Source organism: Cuculus canorus, chromosome Z, assembly GCF_017976375.1.
Source record: "Cuculus canorus isolate bCucCan1 chromosome Z, bCucCan1.pri, whole genome shotgun sequence".
Classification (NCBI taxonomy): domain Eukaryota; kingdom Metazoa; phylum Chordata; class Aves; order Cuculiformes; family Cuculidae; genus Cuculus; species Cuculus canorus.
The window spans coordinates 4,752,688-4,773,647 of NC_071441.1; the positions used below are offsets into that span (position 1 = coordinate 4,752,688).

The 20,960-nt window shown below is 42.3% G+C and overlaps 1 protein-coding gene across 1 annotated transcript in view; it reads right to left on the reverse strand.

The window, feature by feature from the left end:
* The window catches only part of PLCXD3 (phosphatidylinositol specific phospholipase C X domain containing 3), an 82,676-nt gene that overhangs the window by 25,116 nt on the left and 36,600 nt on the right, over positions 1-20,960 (reverse strand). Inside the window, exon 2 of the mRNA XM_054054759.1 lies at positions 897-1,605. Within this exon, the coding sequence (XP_053910734.1) occupies positions 897-1,605 (709 nt within the window). The remainder of the gene's footprint in view (positions 1-896; positions 1,606-20,960) is intronic.

The window sequence follows — 20,960 nt, forward strand, 5'->3', positions numbered from 1 at the left end:
TAACACTCTTGCAACCTTTCTTATTTTTTTTTTACGGGAAGAAATAGCTATTGTGTCTTGGCATTAAATTTCAGGTTTCCTACCAAGTTGTCAAGAACATAGACGCACATATATGCCTTTAAGCTGGAAATAGGCTGTGATTTGTCAAAGTCAGAATGGAATAAATAATGCATGTCTTGCAGAGACGGCTTTTTTTTTTTTTCTTAATTTAACAACTGTCAACACAGTATTCCACGTACAGAATCACTACAATGGTCTGCAGTCTTTTTCCTGAATGATAAACAAAGGCCTGTTAAGAAGCAAATTCACCCTTACAATGTCCTGATCCCCTTGATATAATGTGTGACGGCACACAGAGAGAAAAGCCTTGTACTTTTCAGATATTTAAAGATGATTAAGCATGCAAATTCTGCAGTGACAGGCTTTGCTCATAAGACAAAATGAAAAATATATTTACCCAATAACTGAAGCCTGATGCATAAATAAAAACTTAAATGACCTAGACCATTCAGATAGATTTGCCCACATTCAGTACAGAAATCTGCAGCAAGACGTTCAGCGCACATGGTAAGAAGCCACATTTGAAAAAAAACAAAGCAAAAAAACCAACAAACCACCAACCTTCCCCCCACAAGTGGAAAAATTGCATTCGGAAAAAAAGCTAAATCAATCCCATAATATCTCATTAGGCTTTAGTGCTAGATTTTCTTTCAAGATATAAAAGCTTCTTCAGTGTGCTTCCCTTTAAGCACTTCAGGATTACACCCAAGTTCTGATTAGCCCACAGCAGCACAGAAGAAACGTATCTGCTGGAGTTTCTTTAAAAGGAATTAGAAAAACGGGATTACCAACACACACATTCAGCCCAGTCAGCACGTTACCCACCAGAAACTTACCTTTCTGTGATTGTTTCTCTGAGGCCACTAGCAACCCCTTTCACCACGGTACTAGCCTTTGGCGTCAGCACTACTTGAGATATAAAAAAGGAGCCCTTCTTTCTTCTTTCAGTGATTGACGCCTGGAGGAACTGAATCAGTTTTTCCGGATCTGTTGTGTTTGCCCAGGGAGCTGGCATCATCTGGCCTGGCCAAAGAAATGGTACCTCAAGAGCCACTGGACTGTGGTAGAACACCAGCACTTGGTGTTCCTTTTCCCACAGGTACTGGAGGCTGACTTCATGGGCAAATATAGCAGGACACATTTTGTTTCCGTAAGTGTCCTTGAGCATTTGGACAAGCTTTTCATGATGGTATTTCTGCATCCCGTAGAAGTGATTGAAGTCCAAGAAGACCACTTCTTTTGGGTGGTCGGTGAGAAATGCATTGATTTCTTCCAGACCCTCCTTGACTTTGGCACTGAATAAACCATGAGCAAAGTAGAGTTCATTGTCTGGGTCTCTGGGCTTGGTAGAAATTCTAAGATCAAAATACCGTATACCTGCCCCCAGCTGGCTGGTGAAGTTCATGGTCTGTGTAGCCAACCACTTTCTCATCAGCTTTTTAGCCACAGTCCCAAAAACAGACACAAAATTCTGGACCGTCTCTGGCTGTTCGGGCCCAACTGGAGAGGCTTCATCTATGTAGAAGCTAAATGAGTCATGAGACCCTAAAAACACAACAGAGAAAACAATCAATATTATATTCATATAGTACAAGGTACCAGGCGTTGTTTATTAACAAACATAATTTTATTAGCTGTCCCAACATTCACCAATGGACTCCTCCCCTGCTCTTTTTCTCAATATATCACATTTCTATGACAGCATTTACCACACTAAGCACCTCACAGGAACTTGGAGAGGTAGTGGCTGTTCCGTTGCCTATCTGGGCACTTTTTCACTCTCTTCTAGCTTTTACTTTTTCCTCTAAGCTCATTGAAGTCAGTGGGCTCTGAATGTCAAAGCAATCCTGGTCTAACTCCAGCAACTCTAGTCACATAATAAATCCCTACAGCCAATGAGCAGAGGAGAGTCTACCCCTGCACACTGAATTGTGCGCTGTCTACTTTGCAGAACCAAAGGAACCTGGGCATACTGCTGGCTCATGTTCAGTTGTCTGTCGACCAACACCCCCAGGTCTGTTTCTGCCAGGCAGCTTTCCTGCCACTCTTCCCTAAGCCCGTAGCATTGCATGGGGCTGCTGCGAGTCAAGTGCAGAACCTGGCACTTGGCCTTGTGGAACCTCATACAACCGGACTAAGCCAACCAGCCAGTTTTTCACCCAGTGAAGGATACACCCATCCAAGCCACGACCAACCAGTTTCTTCAGGAGAATGCTCCGGGAAACTGTGTCCAAGGCTTCACTGCAGACTAGGTAGGACAACACCCACAGTCATTTTCCCTCATCCACTAAGTGCATCACTTTGTCATGGAAGAAGATCAGGATAGTCAAGCAGGACCTGCCTTTCCCAAATCCATGTTGACTAGGCTTGATCACCTTGTTGTCCGCTATGTGCCACGTGATGGCACTCAGGATGACCCACTCCATAACCTTCCTAAGCACCAAGGTCAGACTGACCAGCCTATAGTTCCCCAGATCCTCCTTCTGGCCTTACTTGTTGATGGGCATCACATTTGCTAACCTCCAGTCAATTGGGACCTCCCTGGTCAGCCAGGATGAATGATTGAAAGAGGCTTCATGGATCCCTCTGCCAGCTCCCTCAGTACCCTCAGGCAGATCCCATCTGGCTCCATAGACTTGTGTGGGTGTAAGTGGTGTAGAAGATGGCTAACCATTTCCTCTTGGATTGTGGGGGCTTCATTCTGCTCCTGTCCCTGTCCTCCGGCTCAGGGGGCAGGGTACTCAGAGGACAATTGGCCTTGCTATTAAAGACTGAGGCAAAGAAGACATTAAGTACTTCAGCCTTTTCCTCAGCCTTTGTCATGGTGTTTCCCCTCACATCCAATGAAAGATGGCGATTCTCCTTATAGCCTTCCTTCTGTTGCTAATGTATTCATAGAAACATTTTTATTGTCTTTTACTGCAGTAGCCACATTAAGCTCTAGCTAGGCTTTAGACCTAATTTTCTCCCTACATAACTTCACAACTTCTTTGTAGTCCTCCCGAGACGTACAACATATATTGCCAAGGATAACATTGCATTCCACTAGCAAAATACAGGAACTCTGCTACACACTCTTGACAAGAACAAGGCGTACTACTTAACATGACTATATACAGAGTACAATTTTCCACAACATAACAAAGTTGAATAAATACATGTAAGACACTATGCTATAAAAATTCTCTCTCTTGAGTTGCGCCCACTGAAAAAAACCCAACAAACTCACAAAAAAACACCCCAAAACCTGATTTCATTCAGCATCTACCTACATAAAAGCAGCTGATAAACCTAAGGACATCTGCAAACACACGATAATTTCTCTGTAAGTGACTTTGCTGTGCTTTATGAAGAGATGAGCTAATCACCCTTGTCTACCACTATCCTGAACATCTGGTGGTGAAATCTGGCAGCTTCTACAGAAATACTGTCAGGCTGCAGGCAGAGCTGCACCCCTGCTGTCCCAGCTGGAGGGGATGTTTCCGGTCAGACTCACCGCAGCAAGCAGGTCTGCTCCTCAGCCCACAATACATCACTTGGAAAACTCCTTCAAGGTCAGAAGGACTCCCTTTTCTGAAACAGACTATGGCATTAGGCCGTCAGAGAACTAACTTGTAGCATCAAAATAAGTTCAGAGCACAAGCAGTCTTGCCTGCTACTGATGCTTTTGTAGGTGCTTTTCAAAATTACTTTCCCAAGCAAGCTGTGGCAAGTATCACATTAATTAAATCCTTCTAGTCAGTAATTTCTGATGGCGATGCTATTTTAACTGAACTGGAACAAACCCTATAAACTGAAGTGACAGTTATAACATCTTCTTTAGCAATAAAGGAGTCATGACAAATCATCTTAAACCTTGGCTTGGATTTTGCTTTGTTTAATCTCAGAAATGTCTTAAAATTTTGTACACTCCTGCTTTCACAGTTCTCTCTTTGATCTGCATTTTCCTTTATATATTAGATAAATCTTCCATTTTGATGAAGGTTTCTACTGCCAAGTGTTGAAGCAACAGCATATTCCTTGCAGAACCTGATTAGATGATGGAGTATCTGGTTACACACTGATATCCCAGAGGACCAGATCTGCATACAGAATTTTAATGCTAAAACAAATTATTAGAGCAGTGACTTTTGTTTCAACAGTATTACAGGGAAAATCAATGAGATACATTAAATGTTCAGTTCAATGTAACCTGCACTAATCTGGAAATCAAAGTAAAACTTGTTCATAGCTACTGACATTAGAAAGGGAAGGAGCTTGCAAAATCGTGCTTTGTCCATTGAAGTCCCTGTTGTTGCAGTAGTATTTTATGTCAGAGTAAGTACATGTATAAACATGATCAACTCATTTCAGCAGCAGGTTCAAAATGGTATTAAGATCAATTAAACCATTTGTTGTTTCTTGTCTGATCTACAGGCAATGGCAACCTGAATTTGCAGAGAGGTAGTTAAACTTGACCACCATGGCCAATACGCAATATAGTGCCAAACACCAGTAAGTTGAGAGAGGGAAAACAGTTCTCACAGCAGAAAACTATGGTGAACGAGTTATCAGCACGTTGCTTTTAGCTATTGTTAAGGTAAAACACCAACAAGAGAGTGTAGGAGGCAAGGGAAACACCACACTTAGAGTGAAAACCACAAGCAGGATAGTTAAGGAAAAAACTTTTTAACTAAGGTCTTCGTGCACATATTTGAGCCTAAAAATGATAATCCTATGCATGAGGTACAAAGAAAAGCACAGAGTGCACTGAGGACCTCCATGGGTTTTTTTAATACCCAAACAAAGAGGCCTTATTAAACACTACAATAAGAAAATAAGGCTTGAAGTAATTTGCCTGACATTACATCATAGAATCATACAATGGTTTGGGTTGGAAGAGACTTTAAAGATCATCCAGTTCCAACCCCCTGCCATGGGCAGCAACACCTCCTACTAGATCAGGCCACTCAAGGCCCCATCCAACCTGGCCTTGAAACCTTCCAGGGATGAGGCATCCACAATTTCCCTGGGAAACCTGTTTCAGTGCCACAGCACCCCCATTGTGATGAACTTCTTCCTCATGTTAGTCTAAATCTTCCCCCCTCCAAATTAAAGCCATTCCCCCTCATCCTATCTCTACATGCCCTTGTAAAAAGTCTCTCTCCAATTTTCTTGTAGCCCCTTCAGGTACTGGAAGAGTGCTATAAGGTCTACTTGGAGCCTTCTCTTCTCCAGACTAAACAACACCAACTCCCTCAGCCTGTCTTCATAGCAGAGGTGTTCCAGTCCTCTGATCATCTTTGTAGCCCTCCTCTGGACCCATTCCAACAGTTCTGTATTGATCTTATGTTGAGAATTCCAGAACTGCACAGAATACTTCAAGTGAGGTCTCACAAGTGAGGAATAGAGGGGCAGAATCCCCTGCCTCGCCCTGCTGGCCATGCTTCTTTCGATGCAGTCCAGGTTACAGTTGGCCTTCTGAGCTGCAAGTGCACATTGCCAGCTCATGTAGAGCTCCTCATCAATCAGCACCCCCAAGTCCTTCTCCGAGTGGCTGCTCTCAATCACATCATCCCCTGTCCTGTATTGAAACCACAAATTGCCCCAACCAAGGTGTAGGACCTTGCACTAGGTCTTGTTGAATCTCAAGGTCCACGCAGGCCCACTTCTCTAGGTTCTAGGTTCTCCAGGTCCCTATGGATGACATACTGTCTTTCTGGTGTAACAATTGCACCACTCAGCTTGATGTCAACTGCAAACTTGCTAAGGGTGCATTTGATATCACTGTCTATATAATCGATGAAGATATTAAACAGCACTGGTCTCAGTACAGATCCTTGAGGGACACCAACTGTCATGGATCTCCATCTGGATATTGAGCTGTTGACACTACTCTCTGAATACACCCATCCAACCAATTCTTTATCCATCAAACAGGGCATCCATCAAATCCATATCTCTCCAATTTACAGAGAAGGATGGTGTGGGGAACTGTGTCAAAGTCCTTACAGAAGTTCAGATAGATTACACCTATTGCTTTTCCTGTGTCCATTGCTGTGGTTACCCCATCATAGAAAGCCACTAGGTTGGTCAGGCAGGACTTGCCCCTGGTGAAGCCGTGCTGGCTGTCATTAATCACCTTCCTGCCCTCCATGTGCTTTAGCACAGCTTCTAGGAGGATCTGTTCCATGATCTCCCCATGCAGAGAGGTGAGGCTGACAGGTTGATAGTTCTCACCTTTGTCTTTTCTACCCTTTTTAAAAATGGGCACAACATTGCCCTTCTTCCAGTCACCAGGGTCTTCTCCCGATTGCCATGACTTTTCAAATATCATGGAGAGTGGCTTGGCTACCACATCAGCCAATTCCCACAAAACTCTGGGTTGCATCTCATCAGGTCCCACAGACTTATATATGTTCAGTTTACTCAGGCGGTCAAAAACCTGATTTTCCCCTACAGTGGGAGGGGCTATACAGCCCACCCCCCAGTCCCTCTCTTGTTGTCCTTTGACCCAGGAGGGGTGAGGAGAGTGGTTGTCAGTGAAACTGAGGCAAAAAAAAGTTGTTGAGTACGTCAGCCTTCTCCTGGCCTGTTGATAATGAGAGAATTCTGTACCAACATATACTTGTTTTTAGCAATCAGATTTCCTTCCAACTTAGCTTTGGTGCATGGGGACATTTCCAACCTACTTCGCCACTGGGAATTGGACTTGCAGGTTCTCTGTACCACCAAATCTCAGCTCCCATGAAGACAGGATGCAGGGTACACTGAGAAACATTAATGCAATGATGGCCGCAATCTTCAGAAGGCAGCAGCGCTTGCATACCAGCTGCCTTTATTATAGTAGGGCAGGGGACACACTGACCTGATGCATGGGACAGTCTCTACCACAGACTTCAGTCTGAGACATGAGGAAGCAAAACAGAGGGGAAATGACTTCTCCAAATTCACACAGGGAGGAGTACGCTGATAATCTTTTCTTGTGTGCAAACATTTTCTCATCAGTTTACTAAGTGTCTAGCACTTCCTTAAAATATTGCAGTTTTCTCACTATTTTGACAATAGAACATATTACTGATCCAAAGAGTCAAGGATGAAGGCTCATGGGTCAGGATCACAGGGGTTGTGAACAAGGAGTAAACATGGTGTACATGTTACAGACTGCCAGTCAAGAAGAGAAAGTGGACAAAGCCTTCTTTAAACAACTGGAAGAAGTCTCACAATTACAGCGGCTGTTTTCACAGGGAACTTTAAGACATTTGCTGGAAGAGCAGAATAACAGGGCACAATTAGGAGGACAAAGACTTTTATCTGCAGGCACTCCTCTAAGTACACAAGGCACACTGCCGGATGTAGTAGAAATTAAGGAAGAATTGGCTAGGGACATGAAAGCTGATGACAACCTTAGCTGCAGTGACTATGAAGTGATCTAAGAATTTAAAACATGGAGAAAAGCGAGTAAGGCAAACAACTGTATAAAGAACCTGGATTTCAGAGGAGCAGTCTTCGCTTGTTCAGGAAATTGGGAAGTGGTAGTCTGTGGGATAATCACTGCAAATGCCAAAGGACTCAGGAGAAATGGTTGAAATTGAGAGACAACCTCTCTAAAGCATGTAAACAATCCGCTACAGTGTGCAAGAAAGCAAGAAGGTAAGGCAGGAGGTGAGTTTGGCTGAATGGATAAGTCTGGAATTAGCTCAGATGTAAAAAGCCACATAGAGATGGTGTGAGCAGGGGCAGGCTCCGTGGGGAGAAGCAGAGGAGGAATGCAAGGAGAGAGATAGGAGGTCCACAGCTTGGATGGAGTACCTGCAAGGCATGGGGAATCTGCAAGGGATGGGGAAGGCAACAGAGATCTTCTGCAGATAAGTCAGAAGCGAAAGGGAACACGGAGAATGCTGAACAGGGCAGAAGACCTCGTAATGCAGGACAAGAGAACTACTGAAGTACTTGGTGTCCTCCTTGCCTTAGTCTTCACCGGCAAGATCTGCTTTGAAGCACCCCATGTGTCTGGCTTAGTACTTTCTCTTTTGCAAACTGCTTCTCATTTGTAAAAGGTGACTGCACTAAGGGCTACTTACATGGATTAGATACATATAAGCAGACAGGACTAGAGAGGAGTCACCTGAACAAGCAGAAGGCACAGGCCAAGATCACTGTAAGTCTGCCCACTCTCACTTTTGACAGGTCATGGTGACTAGAAGAGGAAAAAGTTACACTCATCTTCAAAACAGGAAAACAGGACAATCCAGGGAACAAGAGTCTGTCAGGTTCATTTCAGTCTCCAGGAAGATCACAGAGTGAGTCTTCAACGAAACCATTTCCAGTTTTCGAACAGTAAAAACGTGACTGGAACAGCTACCTTGGATTTAGCAGGAGCAAATCATGACTGACCAACCTGACTGAATTCTAGGACAGAATTTGGGCAAAACAAAATTTCTGCTTTTACTTCAGCAAGGCATTTAACACAGTCTCCCTTTATTCTTGCTGTTAACTGGGAATACACCAACGAGGCAAGTTGTTGTGGTTTAGCCCTAAGCCAGCAACAAAAAGAGCCATGTGGCTGCTTAATCCAGGCTCTATCAGAAAACAAAGAACCACAGCAGCTGCTCACTCATCCTTCTCCCCAACTCTGGGATGAGTTGTGGGATTACAAAAAAAAAAGCAGAACTCTTGGGTTGCAATGAAAACACTTTAACAGAGCAGCAAAAGAAGAGAAAATTCAATAACAATAAGAACAATAAAAGAATATACAGAACGGGTGATAAACAACTGTTATCGGTTACTGCCTTGGAACCAATGACCACACTTGCTCCTGATCCAGAATCCACAAGCGAGGCCAGAAACTGCAACAAAGGGATCAAGCCAAGGACTGCACGATGGAGACCGCACCACAGGGATTGTGTCCCCCCACTACACTATTAACCCATCTTATATGTACTGAGCATGATATTATGGCATCGAATATGCTGTTGGCAAGTTTAAGTCAGCTGCCCCAGCTTCTTGTGAACATTAATGCTTTCCCCACCAAACCCATGAAATTAACCCCTTCCTAGCCAGAATCAAGACAAAAGCACTTCATAAGGTATGTTAAAAGCCGGCTGGACCATCACTCTCAAAAGGTTGTGGCTGAAGGTTCAACATCTTAACTCACAGCTGATTACAAGCCAATTCTGTCTAGCACCTTCATCAATAACACAGGCCACATGATGGGGAACACCCTCAGCAAGTCTGCAGGTGAAACCAAGTTGGGGGAAGAGGTTACTGCTTTGGAGGGGCAAGCTGGCATTCAGAGTAACTTCAGCACAGCAGAGAAGCTGGATGATGAGCACCTTGAGCAGTTCAAAGGCATGGTGGACTCAGGACAGATAATCCCATTCAGTAGCAAAGCTGGGGACCAACTGGCTAGAAAGCAGCTCTGTAGAAAAAGACTTGTTCATTTGTACATAAGGAAAAAATAACTTCCCCACAGGACCAGTTAAGCCCTGGTGTGGGAGCTCAGCAGGGCTGTAGTTTGTAGCCCTGATTCTCAACATTTGGCTCAACAACCTCATCTAACTTGGAGTTAGTTCTGCTTTGAGTAGGGGATGGACCAGATGACTTCTGGAGGTCCTTTCCAATATGAATTATTCTGTCTGCTTATTCTCCCCTTCTCCAAGAAACAAAAGATTAGTTTCTTGTCTCTCAACTTTAAAAGTAATTATCAAAGGACATTTAAAATGTCTGCAACAGCTGTGATCCCAAAACCGAAAGTGGCCAGTTTCCACCACTGAGCTATTAAGTTTTCATAATCTTAGATATAGCCAAACACTATTTAGATATTCGAGAATAAAATGTGCAGTATCAGTTAGATTGCAAGAAAACAGCTGCTAGTGCTCTTACTAGGGAGATCGGTCTCCTGTTTTCTTTACTGAATTCCCTTAATAGGACAATCGGGAATATATAACCCACTACAGCTCAGCTATGGACATATTTATGGCTCCCCTGGAGGGCTAAACCCCCCATTTAAAAAATAATTGGGCTCAGTGCTGAAAAAAGTCCCTCAGGGACAGTGCATTTCAGTTCAGAATTGTTTCTTTAGTCCCACAGACATTTACAAAGAAGCACAAAGCTACTATTTTTGGTGGTTAAGTTTTAACATACCATTCATAAAGCAGGCAACTGTAGCTGAACTTCACTCAGCCTGACTGTCAGCTCTGGCCATCCCCCCCTAACAACTGCTTGGTAATCAGCACCTAAAACACAGGTACTGAATCGATCTGCATTGCCCAACATGCTCCTGACAGCAGCAACTACACCCTGAAGATCCACAAGTCACAGGAACCCCACAGACACACTGAAGCAAATTAGGTTTCGGCATGTTTTATTCTCCTTTTTTTCTCCCACAGACCCCAAGCTCCTCCTCGTCTCTGTACTGAGAATTTCCCAACAGCTGTTGGAAGTGGACTCTTTTTACTGCCCTTTGGGTGCCACTAAAAGCTTTATCTGCTCCTGTCTTCCTACATTTAGGAGATGACATCCCTTGATGACTGTTGCAGAAATGTCACATGCTGTGCAGTCTCTCTCTTTTGAAGACACCCTTGTCAATAAGGACTAGACAGTGACTGGCACCAGATCACAACTTTCTTGGATACTGCAGAGAACAGCACGGACAAATTCCATGACTTCTGTCACACAAGAGACTGATGCAGATGTTCTCACAATCACATTTGGTCTATTTGCACTGTCTCATTTGGCCTTCAAGATCATCAAACAAAGCAAAAAACAGAATCCCTATGAATCTTTACCTAGCCACCCTGCTATTTCTAGGAATAGGACAGCCTCGTCCTGACCACTAGAATTGGTGCACGTCAATACTCTGCTTATATTCTTTTTAAGATGGTTGAGCACTGTTCTCTCCACCAAAGCCACAGCATGCCTCAGGCAGTTCAAAAGGCTTTACCAGAAGAAATGCAATTCAGACTTCATAGTCCAGTTACCTTAAGCATTTAAACTGAATGGGCGATACAAGCTTTGTTTGCTAAAATATTACCCAGGAAAGTAAAACAAAAACAACTGGGAAAAGATTATAGATTGAGCAGTGACTCAGCTTCCCCACAGGTAACTTCCTCACTTCTCAGCTATTTGTCCAGTGTTCACCACCAGTTGTGTGCCTGTGAAACCCGGGCTTAGCCGCCTATATACACCCAGCATTCCATGACCAAAAGGAACGGGCAGAGTGGCAGATGAATGAACAAGTCAAGAGTCGGAACATGGGTACGTGTAAGACTCATTCTTGTACATATACAGGCCCACCAGCTATGTATCTGACCACACTATTACGTTGTAGTGTGCACAGACAACACTCGGCTATCCATAAAATGTGTTTCTAGAGTCAAATCCTCTCAGATCTCTAGGGAAAACAGCTTGGTTCTCCAAGCACCGTGGCGCTGTTCTCAGGTAAAGCAGTGAAAAATGCACAGACAGGCACATGCAAACCAATTTACGAGTGGTGAGGAGGAACAGAGAAGCCTAAAACTCTCCCTCTGCAGAGACACCAGGGAGCTTTCTCCCTGCAACCACCACAAATTTTTAGTTCTGTGACTGAATTAAGAAACCTGTAGAAACTGAGCTAGCCACCTCTCAGGTCTCACCCACCCAAACCCCATGGTCACAACCAGCCAAATCACAGCAGTTAGCTAAGGGTGCAGGTACCTGGCAAGGAAGCTCATACACAGCCTCGTTCCCCTACCTCAACCTCCAAGAGTCACATGGATTTCTGCAACTCCCTACCCAGAAGTTCCCGCACTGCCCATAAATTAGCCCAGCTTTTCAGGCAAAGCTGCCTGCAGCACCAGCAGGATCATTCCTACCTTCTGACTTTCTGAAGGCTCCGGAAGCCTTCTCAAAGGAGTCGGAGCACTGGGTGCTCTTCCCAGAATCCTGGTCCACCAAACGACCACACATTCTTGTTACTTGGTCTCAGCACGGAAACTGGTATTTTTATTAAAAATAAGCAGTCAGACTTTTCCTTACGCGAGAGGAGTACTTTATAATACATAAGAAAATCTGGATTTTGTTCAAGTGAACTGATTAGAAAGCAAAAAAAATATTTTATAAGCCTGCATTTTGTAGCTGATGAGCTAGCCTGTACATAACTCAAATCAACCTGAAACACTCCCTCTCAAGCAGTGAAAATGGAAGAGCTATTTCACTTCTTGTATATAAACCTCTGAAGAGTTTATTGAAAAGGACATAAACCAAAATGAAGACATTTTTAAGATAAGCCCATTAAACTTTAAATGTTTGTGAAGATGAACATAGATTATTCCACTTCTCAAATCAAACTTTTTCCAAGTCAAGCAGCACAAACAACTTTAAATCCACAGTTAAATCTTTCAAAGTCAACAGTTTTAACCTGTTAAGTAAGCATCCTAATGCTTTCAAACTGTAACTATACGTATGAATTAACCTTGCTTTTCAATGGGAGATTACCAATAAAGTACAACTTCAGAGGCCAATTCTAACCACCCTTAACTGTTTGAATTATTTTAATTACGTGCATGAACGTCTGCAGGAAAGAGCCTCATTTTGCTTTAGCTTCTTTCAGAATAATAGAATTCTAAATTGCTTTGGAGTTACATTAACACCAGGCTAAACCGAAGGAAAAAGAGGCAAGGAGAGAAAACAAAGAAAATGTATTCTGGTTGTGTCTGAGAGTGTAAGCAGACAGGAGTAACAGAATGAAGCTGCAAAAGCAACATTTGTTACATTACTATTAACTTAGCAATAATTTAGATGCTGCTGGAAATACTGCAGAATCACAATTTCCCCCACCAGAAATCCACTCTCCAGTCTGACGACGTCCTCTGTGCCAGTTCTATGGCCTCCTACAAATTCTTCTTCTCCTCAGCTTGCATGCCCTTTTGCTTTGATACATCTCAGTGATGATGAGGGAAAAGAATCAACAATGTAAAGGAAACATTTGCTTCCTTTCTGCCCCTTAACTTTCTGGAACTGGTAGCGTCCCCTTTAACCCTTGCTCTCCTCCTGCAGAAGATGAAGATGCATTTTCCCTCTGCCACCAGCCTAGTCCTGGACCAGCCATCGGAAATGCACATAAACATGTTAGATCTTAGTCGTGTGCCCAGGCACAAGACATCAGAAGTTTGTACTGTCTTGCCTTATCAGGGCTGTTACGGTAAGCACAGTTGTGTCAAAGGGACAATCTGAGAAACCAGATTGAGCGCACAGTAATTTGTATGCAAACATTTCAACATCCTTTGTATTAACATTTTAACTACTTTGTATTAAAAACCACTTCCAAGTCATGTTGTACCAACCTCTGCCAGACATGGTTTCTAATATTGCTTCTGCCATAAGCGGACCTCTGCGCTCCTCAGCCAAAACATCTCAGCCGGAGCACCTTAATCCACATTGAATGTCACAGCACAAGTGTAACAGATACTCACTCCAGCTACTGGATCAAGGGACCCTATCTAGAGCTGCATGTAACCAAGTACAAAAGAGTAAAAATCCAACACAAAGTAACTGTTCTGATCAACATAATACAGAACAGTGAGTCTACCCTTCAGAGAATCGCAGAATAGTCGAGTTTGGAAGAGACTACTGGAGGTCATCTGGTCCAACTCCCCCTTCTTCTGAGTCCATAGAGAAGTCATGAAAAGAAAGAAATACGTTTGCGCAAGTCACTAGACATCATTGAAGATTGCTCGAAAAATCCTGTATAAACCAGCTTCTTCACTAGGAAGAACTGGTAGTCCCTCAGTCTGAAGATGGCATCCCATATCTAGTGACCAACTTTCAGACGTGTAAGACTTGATGTTTTAGTCATTATAAACTGATCTTCACGTGCAAGAAAGGATTTTAAGCAACCACTTACTCACATTCCTCTGGAATCTCCTTATCATCTATGAAATACTCCCAGGATCATTTTGTTTTGTGCCTCTGAACGTCAGTACAATTGTCTCCAAGGGGAGCTTGTGACTATTGACATTGCCAGTAATCTCCATGGCCATGATGAACTACTCTTGACTCAGGCTGAAGGTATCACCACTTTAAGTTGTTTCTTAAGAGACAGCTTGTGGACTACGGCAGTGCCCGCACTGGGGAAGTGTTTCTGGTCACTGGATTGAGCCAAGATCAGGACTTCACCTAAGCATTGCTTCTTTCCTATAAGGAACTCACTTCTAAAATCCAGCCGGTTAGAAGACGGGTAAGGATCTTGGCTTTAAGTCCTAAGACAGTGGGCAACTATCACAGTATGACAGGCAAGCCTGGCTAAATATCTGATTACATTACTCATTATTCAAACCATACTACCCTTTTGGGGTATACAAAAATATCCACATGCAGTCTCTTACAGCTCTGTCCTGCAAAGGCAAAGACCAGCTCCTGTTGCTCTTAGAACACTAAATCAGCTAATCCCACATTTCAGATTCTCCACACTCTGCAGAAAAGTAAGGCAATAACAAAAAACAAGCTGGAATTACATTTCTAGCTCTCCAAACAGCGTGAGCATGCTCACAGCTATGGACATCACAAGGCAAATTCTGCTAAAGAAGCTATTCTTTAACAGAAAATTAACACATACTGCCCTCCCGAGAGCATGTTTCCCCTCTCAGTTGGTAACTACCTCACTGTCCTGTAATTATTTGCGTAGGAGGTGCTATAATGTTTTCTGACGCACTGCTAAGTGTAGATAGCCTCCCACCTCTTTCCAGTCAAACCACCTACGGACAGGTTTCCTCACAGACACAGGCAGGATGGTGGAGTCGTACACAAATGGCGGGGGCTTTCCAAGGTCCCCAGATTACTGTACTCCAGAAGCTCATCATTAAGCAAATTATCAGTTTCATGAAATGTAGGTTCTAAACAAGCCAGTGTTTACTCAGGCAGCTGTAAGATTAACACCACTGGAAACCTGAAAAAGGGCTGCAAGATCAGGCCATAGCAGAGAGCAGAGCTTGCTAATTCTCACGTTTAATCACTCATTGGAGACCTTGCCCAACACCACAGTGGCAGCTGGGCAAGCTCCGGGCAGTAGCTCACAATTTCTCCCCACCTCCATGGCCCCAACAGCCATATACCAAATGCTCTGCAGGGCACGAATCAGGTCACCAGATTTCCTGCAGATATCCGAATGTAAACAGCATGGGGAACGTTTTTGCATTACAGGTGTAGAGATGGAAACGATCATGTTGAGGACAGAGAATCAGTTGGTGTGCCTTCCCCACTATTTTTTCCAAATATGATCTAAACTTCTCAGCTGTACGCAGAAGAAAAGGGAAAAGGTGGAGGAGAAAGGCAGTGATATGATCTGTGTGTATACCAAATGCAAAAAATACCCCATTTGGGACGTTTGTGCAATGCACTGAAAATTTTAAAAGGTGCAAGAACTTGAAAATTTTTAAAACATACCATACAACTAGCCACTAAAAAAGTTTTTTTCATTTGTTCAGTTACATGAAACTCTAAGATGATTTCATGATGGTTTGTGAGCAGGCATGTAGAAAGCTTCCCTTACCTATGAGGCAAAAATAAAACAGCAGGATTCACAGAACAAGAACTTCACGTCAAACTAACAAAAATTAGTAAATCAGCACTTACTTCTGACACAGCAGGAGTAACTACCGATTTTTAAAAATAATCTTCACATCAGGATTGGCCAAACACCTAAAATGTATGGCTTAAGACCATCAGAAGTTTCAGCTTCAACAGTAAAAAGGACACAGGACTATGGCTTGCACAATGCAGGTCAAGTGCTGTCACAGGCAGACTGCCACAGCCTGCTCACTTTTGAATTTGACTGCATATATGAAGACTGAACAGTATGTTCAATAACACATTAATATACAACCTTGTATTTTACAGACAACCACAATTTAAAGACAATTTAACTATCTAATCACTTAGAAATAACATACTTCAGGCAGAGTTGTAGCTACTGTTTATCAGCAGCATTCCAGAAATGACAATTTTTTTTTTTTTTGCATTTTTGGGGAACACAACAAACAGATCTAAAGTGCTATTTTTCCTTTTTGCTCTGCAAGCTCACTGCTGCTTGGTTCAGATGTATCAGAGATCTCTGCCAGATACGACATTTTAGTTAAACACTAGTCTCAGAAGTACCGTATTGGCTATTTTTCTGCTTAATTCAGGGATAAGCATAAAGGAATGCTAACATTACAGGAAGTAAAAAATAGCAATAGGTATATCTGATTCTAAGCTTAAAATTAATGTGCCAGGAATAGTGTGAGGCTAATTTTATTCCAGCATCAGCTCAGTTTGGCTGAGTATGTCATCAGCATCCAAGTCATACTTCTTGGGGCAATCAGCAGCACTTGAATTGTGAGCCAAATGCTTTGGGACTTGTGAGAAGCTGTGATGACCCCAGGCAGCTCTGCCTGGCATGCAAAACGGCATCTCCCCACAGTGACTGCCTTCCAATTATAATTCTTGTTCATAACCCTAATGTGACCATTGACCGGACAGCCTTGAATGGCAGTATGCACTGAGAAAGCTTACAAAAAGAGAACGGGCTCTTGATCTGTTTATATCTCTTCCTCTCCATGCACCAACAAACAAGGCATTACTTATGTACAGCCACAAGTAATTCACACTCAAAACCAGGATCAAGTCAGACATTCTCTGCTTCTTGTGTTTTACTTATTTGATATCTTTTCATGAAAAAAAAACCTTTAATGCTCCTGGCAAGAGAGCAATTCCCCTTGAAACAACTGCTTGTGATTACACAGATCTCCTTCCACTTTCTGCATCTTTTCAGCAACACAGAGTGTTCTGGATACTTGATTTTACATTTCTCCCATCTCTTGCCTCTTCTCTCTTCTTTGATGTACATATTTTCTCTGGCATATACAATATAGCCCCTAATTTATGGCTGTATTGACCCATGTATTAGCCTCAGTACACTTCTCATTTAATTGTGTTCTTTCTCTCCTTTTTTATTAAAAACAAAACCCACAGACAACAAAACAACACTGCAATATTTTCTATTAAATCTAAGCATTACTACTAAACAGTTCTAGCGATCTAGAAGTTGACAATCTAGATTGCTAGATCTAGATCAACTACTACAATCTTGTAGTTGACAAAATTACTTGCACAGCATAATTAGTTTCTGAATCTTTACCTATTATTTTAAGGTCAAGAAAAAGAAAACCAGCAAGTGTGGCTGGATAAAATTAAATTGCATTGCAAAGCCAGTGGAAGAATGACGCTTAAAGACATTTTCTTATACTTGAAGATCTCTGCAAGAAAGCCACTGTGGTCTGAGATGGATCTCCACAAGAACTTTAAAGGCAAGGTTTTCAAATTGCTTGTACAAGCATCAAACTCTCCTGCAAGAACACCTGCAACACAGAGAATAAGGACTCCTCCTGCAATGTAATGAGTGCACTGACAGCTGGTTTATCAGCACTCCACGATGGGCTGTCCTAGGGATGACACTTTCAGAGCATCTGACTGACTATTACCATGCAAGAAAACTAGGCTAGATTCTTTTTCATTTTCTCAGTCACTGAGCTTGAAAAGTAGGGGCAAATCTGAGCAGCTAATCTGATTCTTTTTGGAGAAAGCTGGGAAAGCAAGTAGGAGAAACATTATTGCCTTTCCTGAGTTGGTTTGCAAATGCTTTCACATATAAACCCTCTTAAAAGACCATTTTTCATAAGCTGTCCATATAAAATCAGCTGACTCACTACACCAAAGCTAAGAGATACCACAAGGACGTAAAATACTGCAAAGGAAGAAGAGGGAAGAACGTAAGATGTTATATTTTGACCATTCCCCTTGCTCTGCACCTTTCTTTACACTTTATTTGCATCAAGTCTTCACATCAAACATTATTCTACTTCTGTGTACCGCCTGGCACATTTGACAAACTGCTACAGACAAAATAACTCCCCTGGCCACTGCACCGAATGCAAGACTTACCTCCTGAGACCAGCTGCTCTAGAAAAAGTCTCTCATGCAAGTTCTCCTCAACTATACGCAAAGACACTGTAATGCTTCACTTCATGTTCACTGGAGGGAAGTAATTAAATGTTTTCCCTCGCGATGTGAATGGAAAATACTACACCACCTTTTCCAAAGCACATTTTTCCCGGAAACATCCAGAAAAGCAGCCCTAAGCACTTGAATCCTAAGCATTAGGAAGGCACTAGCTATGCACATAAAAAATGAGATGCCTGTCCAGCACAGGGAGCCAGTTTGCAATCAAACAGAGCGCAAGAGAATGGGCAACCAGAACAGTGTCACCAAGAAGAAGAACACACTCTCATTCAGCTAGCCATAAATATAACTGCTTCATCAAGAGACCGCACCAAGGTGCTACTGGCCTTTTCAAGCCCAGAGGTCTGCAAATACAGCATAGCTCTGCTTGAGGATGTACAGCCACTGCTTTACAATATGACTCTGGGAAAGGGCTACAGGGGAAAAAAAAAAAAAAAACCACAAAAAACCCCCCAAACCTTCTTGGAAGCTTAACTGTCTCCTCCTCATAATCAGTATTTGTCTTCTACAACTGACTGCAGAGCATATAAAAAAACCCTCCTCTGAAGACTTGCATGTGGCAGTTCAAGATGTCTGTGGCTTTTGTACAAAGTTGGCTGTGAGCCATCATGAACCATCTCCGGGTGCTAGCCAGCTCAGAGTCTGTCCTCATCTGATGGTCCACGATGAGATAGAGGTATGGGATAATCTGTCACCTTTTCTTCCTTAAAGGTTCACAAACTGGTTAAGGTTAAATCCTTAATATGAGGTTTAATTATACACATTCCAAAGTTTTCATACTTTTAATTATAATTCTGAATAACCTTCCTATCCATATAAGGGACTCATTTCATTTTTGACCTTGAAGACCAAGTGATATCACAAAGGAACAGGAAAGGAAACACAGCAAAACAGCAGAGACCTAAATAAATGTCTCAATCTCAACCAAGTGGCAAGCAGCAGGACTCAAATGGATGCTATTTCAGCTGGTAGATCAAATTAGGAAAAAAACAACAAACCACACTAATACAGAAGCTGCTGTTGGAGGAGTGTAGGGTTGTGAAGTGTGTCTATCAGCTATATCACCTGGTGCACATCCTCTCTGGTCCAGGAACATAAAGAGACCAATAATTTAATTTTGCAAACAGACCAGCAACAAGTAAAGACACACTGAATAGAGAAGAATCAAACTGTCAATGCCTGCCTTTTATTTCTCTCTTCTACCATCACCGAACAAGCAATCTAAAGTTCTACATGATTGATCAATCTCATGGTGTGTCAAACACACTGTCCCTGGCAGTCCAATTCCAATCCATTTCTTCTTACATTATTTGTTGCTAACAGTATCCCTGCTTAATTCAATATAGCAATCATACACTACAGAAAACTATAAGAAATGAATGAAACAAGTAATAAAACAGCAGTATTCCACTTCCTGAATTTCCAGTCTACAATCCACACCTGATTCTCAGTTGGTATTTATCAGTATAGCTCCAATGACCCACTAGGCCAATTCAGATTTCTGCAGATCTGGCTGTTAGTGTTTACCATTTAGCATTAAGAAGTCTGAAAAAGCACAGGCATCACTATTGATTAACTGAACAGTCAGCTGATCTGCACTTTGTCAAGACTCAGGATACATTGAATTTATACTGGATATGCTCATACCTTTAAAAACAATAATTATTTTAGCTGTTTCATACTAACATTACATAAACACAACATTTTAAAGTAATTTTCTAACATGTAACTGGATACTATACTCATCCTTAACTTATTTAATCTGTTTTCATTCCCTTGGTTTAAAACTTCACTTTGACACATTAAAACTTATCAATTAGTAAGCGTATTTTAATGGCCTTTCAAAGCATCCAAGGCATGTTTTCAGCCTTGAATGCACCCAAAAAAAGCTGTTTTCTGTGAATACCACGGCAATGAAAGTGGCCCACCTAGCTTTATTGTGTTTCGGTTTTAACGTGACACTTCCTCAATTTGGAAGCAAAAACGTTCTTACCTGCAGTAATCCCACAGCTGGGATACTGGTAAAGCTGACAATATTGGTCAAGCTGACAGCGATGCCAGCACAAATTCTTTCATGCTGCCTTTGAATTCCCCACTAGAATAGAGATTGCCCTTATTACTCAGGCAGGAATATCACAGATCAAACTGCCTTAATATCTCTTTCCCCTCCACTCTCTAGCTCTACACCATCCTGAATATCTATTATTTCAAGGCATTTGCAAGAACTTTCTCAAGACAGCCCATTTCTCTCCAGTTGTGAGAGCATGTGAAAGACCCTTTGCTCTAAACTATTAAGTAATTCTTCAGTAAAATGGCAGCAACAGACAGTATCTCAGTTCAACAGTCCCACTCCACAGCCAAACACAATAGCAGCTGTTCCACGTTGCTATTATTGCCATTTTCAAGGAGACTGTCAAAGCAGAGTCTTTATCAGACAGTGTGTTTTTTTTCATCTCTGCATTTCTACCAGTTACAGTAATATATGTTAATTCAGGAATTAGACAAATTTGGGGAAAGAGATGTTTTGAAAAATAAAATACCTGCTACTTTTTAGGAGTGGCTGTACTGGGAACAAAAACACTCCAGCAAGCTACTAGCAATTATCTAAAAGCACACAGAGTTGGACAGACACCTAGATCTTTGTACTCAACTTGTTTAAAAAGCTTTTTCACTACTTTAACCACTCTGTTGAATACAGAACCATCCTCCTGCCAGGATATCACTGAAGCTGGGGAGCACGTGCAGCCAATGTTCTGGGACCCCTCATCACTCTGACGCACAGTTATGTCCTAGAGATTGTTGTTGATGACAAATAGAGTGTTTCACTTTGATGGACACATTTTCATTGCTCAATTGTAATTTCTGTAAAGTGGAAGACACTAGTA